This window comes from Pseudopodoces humilis, chromosome 1 (genome assembly GCF_049639895.1).
Source record: "Pseudopodoces humilis isolate 2021_Gansu_Grassland_sample_001 chromosome 1, ASM4963989v1, whole genome shotgun sequence".
In the NCBI taxonomy this organism is placed as follows: Eukaryota; Metazoa; Chordata; class Aves; order Passeriformes; family Paridae; genus Pseudopodoces; species Pseudopodoces humilis.
The window spans coordinates 1,977,424-1,989,484 of NC_142200.1; the positions used below are offsets into that span (position 1 = coordinate 1,977,424).

General features: G+C 46.7%; 1 protein-coding gene across 11 annotated transcripts in view; it reads right to left on the reverse strand.

The window, feature by feature from the left end:
- ADGRB1 (adhesion G protein-coupled receptor B1) overlaps positions 1–12,061 on the reverse strand; it is a 278,660-nt gene that overhangs the window by 44,450 nt on the left and 222,149 nt on the right. For all 11 annotated transcript variants that reach the window (XM_088055285.1, XM_088055296.1, XM_088055291.1 and 8 more), the window contains 2 exons: positions 10,061–10,211; positions 5,088–5,157 (listed from right to left, as the gene is read on the reverse strand). In XM_088055285.1, the coding sequence (XP_087911411.1) occupies positions 5,088–5,157; positions 10,061–10,211 (221 nt within the window). The remainder of the gene's footprint in view (positions 1–5,087; positions 5,158–10,060; positions 10,212–12,061) is intronic.

Here is a 12,061-nt window from a genome sequence, read left to right on the forward strand (position 1 = left end):
TCTTTCAGGTGTTTTTTCTCAGTGTCTCTTCCAGCTGATGGCTCAGAGGAAGGAATGTGACAGTCCTGCGGTGCAATTAGTGACGAGGACTTGGTGCAAAGAGGGTTCTCGCTCCTGTGGGGTCCCTGGCAGCCCCTGCTCCCCCGGGAGCAGCGGGCATTGTGAAGGTGAGATCACACATCACCGGCCCTGATCCCTTCTGACTGCCTGGCCTCCCTGCCACAGCACTTCATCAAAGCATTTCCCAGGCTGTCAGAGGTGCCAGCAAGGGAAAGGAAAGGGTGAAGGGATATCCAAGAGACAGAACTGACAGCAAACCCCAGCCTAGTGGAGATGCTTTTAGCCTCGTGCCTACGAGGCACAGAAATATTTGCATTTTGCTAAGAGGTTCCCTTGTACTTTCCAAAACACCTCTTCAGTGATTTTTTAAATAAAATTATCACTGGAAGGGAGGATGTGAATTGTTTAACAATTCCTAGGCAGCGTTTCCTCGACTGACAGCAGCTCTTGTGTTCAGCACAGTAAAAACCTTTTTTGCAAACCATCTGATCTTTTTGTGACTCTGCCACAGCACAGATGGGAGGTGGTGGCTTTTGTCCTGGTCCTGGGGAGGGCTGGCTTCCACCACTGAGCCCTTTTCCACACTGTCCAGCCCTGCCAGCAGCAGCTCTCACCTCAGTCCTGCTTAAAACTGGGCAGCACCAACAGAACATTCTGTAAAACTGAGCTTACAGCCAGGAATCGGGGCTGGCCCACCAGTGTTTATCCAGAGATTAACCCAGAAGCTGCTGAGACACCTGTGGGTCACCAAAGCCCTGACGCAGTGACACTCCAGGACCCCGAGAAATTTGCTGTGTGTAGGCTGTGCTCTCCAAAAACTTTTGATGGGCTCTCCTGTGGGGGAGGATGTGAGCTCCCAGCGCCGGTGGCACAACCTCAATTATTCACTTCAAGCTTTAGGAGGTTGTTTGTGAAGCTTTAGAGTCCAGAGGCAGTCCCTGGAGCAGCAGCTAAAAGCAGAGTTATTACTCAGGCACTCAGCCTAATCTAAGGACGCGATCAGTGGCAGGTCCTTTAGACCTCTGGTACCCCTCAGACTTTCTTTGAGATTGGAAGTGCAGCCTTTACCCTGCCCCAGCATGCTCCACTCAACAGCAAAATGTACTTCCAAACGCAGTTCAGACAAGAGAAAGGAAAAATGCCCTTGTTGGAGTGTCCTGAGCAATAAAGGTTGAGTGAATGGCTGCTGGGAATCCCCACTCACACAGCAACACAGACACCAAATCCTGCAGCACACCTTCAATTTTTAACCTGAACTCGACTCAGGGCAGTCTGGCCAGCTAAATGGTAAATATCAAACATACTGCAAGCTCCCTAAACTCACCACTGGCTCTGATCTCTCTGCATTAGAGCTTGGAGACACGGCCAAGCCTTTGATGGGACAATTCTTGGTGGGACAGACTCGGGTCCTGCTGCTCAGCTGTTTCCATTGTTAGAGAAAAGCTTCATCCCATGTACAATAAAAAAGCCAGGACCAAACTGTGTGAAATCCTGCTGAGGTCCCAGGCTGAACATCCTGATGGAGTTTGTTCCACTGTGGTTGGGCCACCTTTGGCACATCCTGAAGTTGCAGCTGGACTGGCAATGCCAGCCTCAAGACACATCACACATTTCACACCCTGACCCTTCCACCAGCCTCACCCTGAGAATCTTTAACACCAAGATTAATTCTGCAATGCCTTCAACACTTGCAGCTGTACCCAAAATGCCCTCGTGACCATGTCCTGTTAGTTGGATATCAGGGGCTTTTTACCACTGTAAGTTGTGAAAAAAAGAGCAAAAAAAAGAGAAGAAAGCCTGCTGTTGAGTGTTAAATTCTGTGTTCACCTAAATATCCAAGCCCTGCTTTGAGTTTGAGTCCACCTCCACCACGGGAGCTCATGCACTGCTCTTGGGACCCAGAAATTGTGGGGTTGGAAGATGCTTTAAAAGGCTCTTTGTGGTTTATGTTTATGTGGGTTTTTAAAAGTCCCTTGTGGTTTATCTTATCACCTCTTGTTCCCTCTTTCCCAGGGAGGGATGTGCTGTGATTAAAGCCTTTCCTTCCTTCTGCAAGCTGGAAATATTGGGCTTTGAAAGTCTGCAGTGTCCAAGTGTCCCCTGAGTGCCCACTGGAGACAAAACTGGGCTGAAAGGTCCTTCAAGATCACCTGGTTCCACATCCCTGCCATGGGCAGGGACACCTTCCACTGTCCCAGGTTGCTCCAAACCCTGTTCAAACTGGCCTTGGACACTTCCAGGGATGGGGCAGCCACAGCTTCTATTGGAATTCCATTCCAGGGCCTCCCCAACTTCACAGAGAAAAATTTCTTCCCACTGTCCAAGCTAAACCTCAAGTTTTGGAGTTCAGCTCTGAAACTGCTGCTGTGAGGTGGTGACTTTGCTCTGGAGAAGAGGTGAAACCAAGGGCCTCCCCACACAGGAGTGCAACAGAGCTTTTAATCCTTTCTGAGCAGGAAAACAGGGCTAAGTGTGAATGCACTCCAGTCTGTCGGGGCGCCCTGCCTGGCTGGACCCACAGGAGTATTTGTTTCATGCTTTAAAATGCACAAAAGTGTAAATGCAACTCTCATTACAGAGATTATTCAGCATCAGGGCTCGTGAACGCACCCCTCCCCTCAGTGCAAGTGAGCTCTGTTTAACTCTGGCTCTTGGTAAAGCCAGTTCCAGCAGGAATTCAGAGAATCATGGAATGGTTTGGGTTGGAAGAGACCTGAAAGATCATCTTGTCCAATCCCCTGCCATGGGCAGGGACATCTTCCACTATCCCAAGGTGCTCCAAGCCCTGTCCAAGCTGGCCTTGGGCATTTCCAGGGATCCAGGGGCAGCCACAGCTTCTCTGGCTCACCACCCTCCCAGGGAAGAACTTCCCGATATCCAATCTAAATCTATCCTTCTTCAGCTCAAAGCCTTTTTCCCTTGTCCTGTCACTACCTGCCCTTGGAAAAAGTCCCTCTCCAGCCATCTTGTGTGTCTTTTAGGTACTGGAAGGCACCAAAAAGTGGAATTACAATAGGATGGCAGCGTTGGGGATGTCTGATGGGATCTTTGAGCTTGAGAGGAACTGTTCTTTTTCTCATGACTTTGGTGGGACTCACCAGCTTCACCCCACATTGAGAAATGTGGAAAAGAGGCAAAAGGAAGGACCACAGAACCATGGAATATCCCAGAAAAGGATTCACGAGGATCACTGAAACCGAATTCATCAAACTGGACTGGCTGGGGTGCAAAGGCCTCACCACCCATCAATTTTGGTGACAAAAATCCTGAGAGCAGAGCTGGGAGCACGGGATCCCCTTCCATCCCCTGGCACCCAGCCCTTGGACACAAGGGGTGACAGAGTCTTTAGGGCTGAAAGGAGTCAGAGGACTTGCAGCAAAAGGATGAAAGCTGGTGTGACCAGACAACCCCTGAGAACGCTGCAAAGTCAGCCCAGCCTCTTGGCCACCTCACCCTGTGCCAGCTTGAGAGGGAAGCAGGAGCCCAGCAGGTTTTGTCACATGTTGACACCCTCCTGGCTGCAGTCTGCAGGGTAGGAGATGCTGGCACAGTGCTCCAGGGCAGAAAACAGGGATTGCTTCCCTGCACGCCCCTCCCTTCCCTGCCCAAGCACTTTTCTGTGCTCAACGTTGTCCAAAAATCTCTTAAACGTTTTTGACAGAGCCACAAAGCTTATTGTACCTATTCCCACCAGTCTATAAATGAAAAAAGAGAAGCAGAAATATCCAGGGCTTCCCTCCCATCTCCCTGAGGCTTGTTCAATATGAATTGTTCTCGTGGATGTGCCTGGAGCAAAGTGCCAGAAGTGGCTGACCCACGGAAAATCCAGAGGGAATTAATTTGGGATCTTGGTGATATTTCTGCAAACCAGGCTGTGTTTTGTCCTCTCCTGAGTCACACAACAACCACTGTGTCCCTCTCCACCAGGACACACTGAAGGCGGGACAGCCAGTGCATCCTGATGCCAGCACAGACTTCAGGAACTCTGTCTATGGATTTGTACTCAAGAAATCCACGATCCTGAGCCCTCTGTTATGCAAGAATTCAGGTTGCAAAGCGAACAGCAAACGCTGCTGTGCTGCTTTAATTCTCCCCTGCAATTAAGATGCAAGCCCTGGACCATTTGGCCGTGGGTGTGCAGGATGTGGTGGGAATTGAGGGAGAGCAGCAGGTTCCACATGACATTTCCTCAGTGGGACGATCGAAGGACGATCTGCTGCCGGCCACATCAACAGCTCCAGTCTCAAACATCGCCCGTGTGGGCTGCAAACCCCTGCCCAGGAAGGCTCTGGAAAATGATGGGATGTAGTAGGAAGAGCCTGACTTATTGCTACATAAAATATTATCCTTGAACTGCCTCTATGCATGAAATTTCTAAGGTTTTTCGCAACAGAGGGAAAAAATATTTTCTCTTTTTTTCTTTTTCATTTAAAGTCATATTAATTCTCAGCTCTGAGTGAGCCCAGCCTTGCCTTAATGCATTTTTACCTCTTCCATTATTTCTTTTCTGTTTTCCTTCCCCTTTATGAGCACATAAAAGCTTCCTAAAGACAAAACCCGTGGAATTTGGAAAACAGGCAAACACAAGCTGCTGTCAAAACCTTGGTTTGCACAAGTCAGGCTCATTCTGCTGCCTAAAACTGAGCTGAGCTATTTGAAAAACGTGAGACCAACCAAGCAAAAAAACAGACTTAAAAAAAAAAAAGTGATTTTAATTTTTAAACATCCTAAAGTTTAAATATTCTACATCTTTCCCCTTAAAATATACATTAAAAAGCTCTAAGTAAAAGGTATTCAGATCAAAATGATGTCACAAATACAGCAGTTAAACCTAATTAGTCCCTATGGACTTGTTTTTTAAGGAACACATGATCCAGCTTGGTCAGATGATGGATTGAGGAGGCAGGGATGCAGGAATTGTCCTGCACATGGAAATTTAGCTCCCAGCCTCCTGTGTGCCAGTGACTGGGTTTTGACAAAAAGGATGGAGGATAAAACATTAGGAAAAAGAGGAATCCTTTACTCACTAGTTCACGGTGCCGTATCCCTTGGCTTTAGTGAATCCCACGGAAATGGCAACCACCAAGGCAGGGAGCCCTGTGGAAATGAAACAGGAGGAAAGAGGTAATTTAATCACATGTTCAGCCCTTCTCCCACTCAATATTCCCCGTTTTTCCCGAGTTATTCCAGCACCATCCACTTCAGCCTGGCTCTGTGGCAGAGACTGAGCTCAGGACCCTCAGAACTGAACCAAAGAACTTTAATGAGCTCTATTATTTAAATAAATAGCATGAGCTGCAATCAGCTCCCGCCCTGCTGTGGCCTCAGCAGTTGTGGTGGGGTGGGTCTTTCAGTAGATTCAGATGGATAAAATTGATTTTTTTTATTCTTAGGTACTTCATGGTGTCTCTGAAGTTGGAACATTCAGTCACAACTCAACTTCATGAACACAAAGATCAGGAGCTTTGTTTGCACTCAGTGTAGAATGAGCAACCCAGGTTCAAATCTGCCCCAAATGAGACAGAAAAGGAAATTAAGATGGAGTTTCCCTATCCCAAAGAGGTCCTCCAAGATCTGTAATGGAGCAGGTTCCTCTGAACAACAATGAGAAAGAGTTTCAGGTCTCTTCCAGGATCTATGAAGGTTCAAAGTCCAGCTCTCCCCTTTCCATAATGATCAAATGTCTGGAGATCAGCTCAGAACATCGGGTTCTTCAGCTTTGGAGGTCTCCATGTGGCTTTTTATAGCTCTCCTCCTTGGCAGGAGGAATTAAGCTGTCTCAACGCTAAAGATGGGAAAATCCCATTAAGAATCAGCAGGATCAGTAGCCAGCTGGGATTAGTGCCCCTGGACAAGGCCCTAACTCGTGAGCTGCAGAGGTCACGGCAGGTGACTGCAGGAGATCCCAGGAATGTGCAGGCACAGCTTCCAAACAACATTCCTCTGGGAATGGGGTCCCTCAGCAACACAAATCATCCCAAGGCTGATTAATAGTGAGGCTCTGCAGCAGCTGGGAGCCACAGGGCCAAGCTGGCTGGAACGTGGAGCATTTGAGGGTTATACTGCAGGGAAGTGCTTCTCTTCCCATGTGAGATTTCCAAGCACAGGTCACATTTCATCAGTCCAAACTCAACAGGCAGAGTGGATTTAAAAAGCGTCTCTTTTAATATTCATTTCCATTTCTTTTTCCTTTTTCCTTTTTCCCCTTTCCTTTCCTTTCCTTTCCTTTCCTTTCCTTTCCTTTCCTTTCCTTTCCTTTCCTTTCCTTTCCTTTCCTTTCCGCACCTTTCCGCACCTTTCCGCACCTTTCCGCACCTTTCCTTTCCGCACCTTTCCTTTCCGCACCTTTCCGCACCTTTCCTTTCCTTTCCGCACCTTTCCTTTCCTTTCCGCACCTTTCCTTTCCTTTCCTTTCCGCACCTTTCCTTTCCGCACCTTTCCTTTCCGCACCTTTCCTTTCCGCACCTTTCCTTTCCGCACCTTTCCTTTCCTTTCCGCACCTTTCCTTTCCTTTCCTTTCCGCACCTTTCCTTTCCGCACCTTTCCTTTCCGCACCTTTCCTTTCCGCACCTTTCCTTTCCTTTTTCCTTTCCTTTCTTTTTTCCTTTCCCTTCCTTTCCCTTCCCTTCCCTTCCTCTTTTCCTCTCCCCCTTTCCTCTCCTCTTCTTCTTCCTTTTCCTTTTTTTTTCCTTTCTTTTTCCTTTCCCTTCCTTTTTCCCTTTCTTTTTTTCCTTTTCTTTTTCCTTTCCATTCCTCTTTTTCTCATTTTTTCCCTCACTGGCTCTTGCTCCTCTCGCTGAGCCTCCTTCACACCTCATCTGGATAAATCCTGGCTGCTGCCTTCCCTACGCATATCCCATCAATGCAGCATCCCACAGGAAGAAACCACACGGGGAAAGGACATTTTCAGGAATCCAGCTTTGTGCAAGAGACCCTGGGAAAGACGAAATTTGGCAAAGACTCCGCCAAAAATAGCAACTTGTTCTTCGCAAAGTGCTTCTCTGCAACGTGGTAATTATGCAGAAATCCAGAGTGGGGCTGTGAACTTGGCAGCTCCAGGGACTGGATTGTTCCAAGGCGGGGTAAAAGCCTCGGTTTGGGCTGGGAATGGGTCTGGACAAGGAGCAGCTACTATAGGTAGCAGCTATGTCATGGTGGTTGAGCCAAAGAGCATCACAATGAGAGGTGCAGCCCTGGGAGAGCTATCAGTGGTCTAAGCAAAGTTAGGTGGGATTAAATTGATTAAATTGAAAAAAATCCCCACCAAAAAAATCAAATTTTAATCGATTTTTTTTTATGATCATCAAGACACTTATTCCTAACTGGCCTGTTCCACGCACCTGGTGTGGTACCAGCAAGGCTTCGGGGACTTTCCGCGCAAAGGGAATTTAACACAATTCCAAGCAATCCCATCCAAATCCTCTTTCCAAGAGTTTTATACTTCCAGGTCACAGGAGAATCAGGCCATGTGTTAATCATGTTCCACTGGAGAAGATGTTTGCTAATAATTCCCAAGAGCCATTTGGGTTATAAACAGCTGAAGACCCACTCAGAGGCTGAGCTATGGCAGCATTAAAAATCCAGCTGTGGAAACTATAACAGGGTCATAAAAATCCTGACAAAAAATATTTCTTCTTTATTGGGGCTAAATATGATGACTGAGTTGTTCCCAGGGAACAATTTATCTGTCTACTCTAAATCAGAGAGTATCCTAAATTGGAAGGATCCACAAAGTTCATCAAGTCTAGCTCCTGACCCTGCATAGGATCACCCAAAGGAGTTGCATCATGAACTTGAGAGCATTGTCCAAGCACGGCCAAGAATCATTAATGACAATAATTATTACTAATAATAATTTCAAAAATTGAATTGCAAAGTTGCACATCCAAGAGGAGACCAAAGAAATAAAAAATAATCCTCCCTGCTGCTGAAATTCTCTGCAGCTTCAATGAGCTACAGCTGAGAACAGCTGAGAACTTGGCAAAGACGTCCTGAACGACGGCTTACAGAAATGCAAATGTGCAAAGAGGGGAAAGGGGGGAGAATCAGCCCATGACAAAGTGAATTGTGCTAATTATTTCAGATTATGCTCTTTAAAACATATTTTCGGCTTCTTTCCTCTTACAAGTGCCATTAATCCCAGCTCTACAGCTGAAGTCTAGCAGGATGCTAAATATCCAAAATTCCCTTGCTGCCTTAATAGGCAAGAGTGTTCTTCATTTCTTGTCCTAACCTACTCCAAATGGTTATTATGCATCATTTATCAGCAGTGCATCCTAGCTCAGAGCTGACTACATTTTACTAGCAGTGCAAATTATGCTTCTACACATGTAGGGGGATTTTTTTTTATTTTTTTTAATCTGTACAGACTACAAATGTGAATGCTGCTCATCCAAAATTCCCTTGGCTAACACGCCCATCTGTCCCAGCTTTTACAAATAAAAAAAAAAAATCCCTTTTTATTACCTAGGAAAGCTATTAGTGTGTTACATTTGATATTCCTGATGTTGCTGGAGTCACCAAGGAGGTATAAACATATGCATGAGCACACCCAGGCTCCTGCAGCCTGTCCTCTGCAGGTATTGTGGTTCTGCTCCTGCTAACACGCAAACCCTGGATTTTAATAACACAATTTATTCTCTATTGTAAGCAAAAGCTTAGGAGGGAAAACTTAAAGGGATGAAGGTGCTGCAATGAGGACGGCTCTTGATGTGCCAGAATAAATCACATCAGGGTGCTTGGTAAGCACCAGAAATCTCTTGCCTGGGGTGAATTGTGAGACTTCAGTAGTAAAATGAGACATTAATAGAGCTCAGCCGCACTCCTTTCTTTCCTCTGCCTCCTCACTTCTCAGCAACTTTTTGTGCCACCGCTCCTTTCAAACACACCCTTGTTATCGCTTTGAAAGCCCAGGTTTATGGGGTTTGTATTTGTTTTCTACTACAGAATGCATCATTTAAGGCTAATAAATTAAACATACGGCAGAGGCAGAGGGAGAAAAATTAGTTACAAGCATCTGCAGCAGTCTCGCGGTTTGTCTCCGAAAGGCGCTGCTGCCATGGAGACAGGATTTCAGAGTTTGCTTCACTCCAGGTTGCTCTGCAGAATCTTGGAACCATAAAATCATTAAGGCTGGAAAGACCTCGAGGGTCATCGAGTCCAACCAGGTCCACCACTAAACTTTGGCCCTAAATGTCACTTCTTCATGGGTTTTTGAGCGCTTCCAGGGATGGTGGTTCCACCACTTCCCTGGGCAGCCTGTTCCAATGCTTGGCCATCCCTTCTGTGATATAATTTTCTCTATTACCCCATCTAAACCTCCCCCTGGTGCAATTGGAGCTGTTTCCTCCTGTTCCATTACTTTTACCTAGGAGCAGAGCCTGGCCCCCTCTGGTTGCACCCTCCTGGCAGGGAGCTGTGGAGAGCCAGAAGGTCCCTTCTGATCCTCCTTTTCTCCAGGCTGAGCCTCTGCAGTTCCCTCAACCACTCCTGGTGCTTCAGACCCTTCCCCAGCTCCATTCCCTTCTCTGGACATTTTCCAGCACCTCAATATCATTCTTGTAGAGAGGAGTCCAAAAGTGACCCCACAATTTGAGGTGTGGCCTCAGCAGTGCCCAGCAGGGAGGGACAATCCCTGCCCTGGTCCTGCTGGCCACAGTGCTGCAGATCCAGGCCAGGATTCCCTTGGCTGGTATCATGTACCAACAGAACATGTCCAACACAGAGGGAGACAGACAGAGAGAGAAAAGTAGAAAGCAAGAAACAGACCCAACCGCAGGAGAAACCACCCCTGGAGCACCCTCTGAAACCTCAACTCGACTCCTCCATTTTCGGGTGCACTGGGCAGGAGGTTTCAGCTTATGGCTCTCTATTTTTAACCATTTCAGCCCTTCCTGAAACCTCTGGAAAGGTTCCAAGCAGCCTCTGCCAAGCCTCCTGAGGAGCACCAGCCCCTACTGCAGCCTGGCCCTTCTCTGCTGCGCAGCCCCCGGATCCTCACCCCATCCGAGACACAAGAAGCGCTTGCGGATGATGCGGTTCCGTAACCGGCCCGTCACGGCCATGTAGGATTGCCAGGCCTCGGTCAGCACCCAGCAGAAAGAGGAGAGGAAGAAGAAGTGCAAGAAAGCCGCCACCAGCGTGCAGATCACCTGGAGAGAGGAGGAAAGGAGGACACGTGAGAGGAGCGGCAGGAGGAGAGAGCAGCAGGGAGCAGAGCAGAAGGCGTGGGGAGACGCTTCCAAACCGGGCTCTGGAAGGAAAAGTCATGGAGATCAGGACATGGAAATACTGTTTAAGAGGGGGCAGGTTCCTCCACAAGCTTTGACCTAGCAAAGAACAAAGCTTTAAACTTAAGTACTATGTGGAAATCAGCTGCTCTTAAGAATGAGATTTATGGTAAGGCCATGGTTAACACTGTAGAAGAACTGTGGAATTATAAAATTGTTTGAGTGGGGAGGGACCTTAAAGATCATTTAATTACAACCCCCCCCGCCCCAATACAGGCAGGGACACCTTCTACTAGAAGTCTGAGCACACATCCCATCCTGGTGCTTTCTTGGCTTCTGCAGGATTTATTTAATTTCCAAAACACCCAAACTATTGCCATGATCCTTTCAAGGCAGGGGGGGATGGAGTCGTTAGTAAATAGTGCACTAATCTCAGCTCAAAAGGTTTGCGAAGCACCACACGTCCCTGGCAGCCCAGCCATGGAAATGAAATCCGAGGAAGGCAATTTGGATGGTGGCCCTGCCAGAAAAACAGGGCTGAGTGAAAGAGTTAAGCCGTGAGAGCTGGGTGAAACCATGGCTGCCAGGGGCTGGGAAACGACTGCAAACATGAGGGCACAGTTGTCCAAGAGCACATAACTACCAACAGGGAGGAGATAAAAAAAAAAAAAAAAAAAGGAAAAATAAAGAAAAACCCTCCTAGATTAGAAAGAATTTCATAATGGTGAGCTCTACTACTTGGTGGGGAAATCTCACAAGGGAAATGCAGGCAGCTTAAGCCATTTAAAATTAAACTGGGGAAAGAACTGGCAAATGCATTATGAAGAACAATCCTGGAGTGCCAGGGAGATGGACTGGAAAGCTGACAAGCTCGTCTTTGTTTTAACTCAGCAAGGCCAAATCTTTCACTGGTGCAAATTGGTGCCGCTCTGTTTCACTCAGCCAGTTTTCCCCCCATCTGTGAGCTGAAAACTGTGAATCAATGTACTTGAGAAGAAAGTGATAGGAAGAAACTCCAGCAGCTCCCAAGGAGAAGGGAGAGCAAATAGATTTCAAAAGTGACTCTGGATGAAAAAAAAAAAAATTGCTTCAGGCATTTGGGGGAGGGGGAGGTTTATAATCAAGGATTTCTTTGCTTTGAGTTATATGGGAAAACATGGACTTGGCTTTACGGTCAATGAACCTTTCTCTTTTTTCTCTCTTTTAAACCACCAGCATTTTTCAAGCCAGAGCTCTCATGCACAGAGTGGCTTTTATCATGATTTTATCGGATTGCTCTCGATTCATCCACTGGCACCACCCGACGTTATCAGAGGCTGTGAATAAAAGCAAGACCGTGTGTTCTCTGCGATAGGAGCTGTCTTTTTTGTTCCAGATTTGCATTTGACACCAAATCCCTCCATATTCTGCTTAGAAGTGGATTCGGGATGTCAGTTCAGTCCAAGTAACACAGCTCAATATGATAATGTCCGGTAATTTTCACATTTTACAAGAATCCTAAAAAAAAGGTGGTTCCTATTTATCAGCTTACAAACCCCATAGGAAACAGCTACAAACAGAGGACGCTTTCTGGAATGGATTTTAAGAGATTGTTATTTTAGAACCCTTTTCTTTTTTGACTGATATCAGGTACAACACTGTTCACGTTACCTTTTTGATTTTGTTTCAAACCAACACAGTTCTTCCTTGTAAAGGGCAGAGAAAAGCTTTGCTTTACAATTTTACACCACAGAGATACATTTGGGTTTGTTTTTTTTTCTCAAATGAATAGC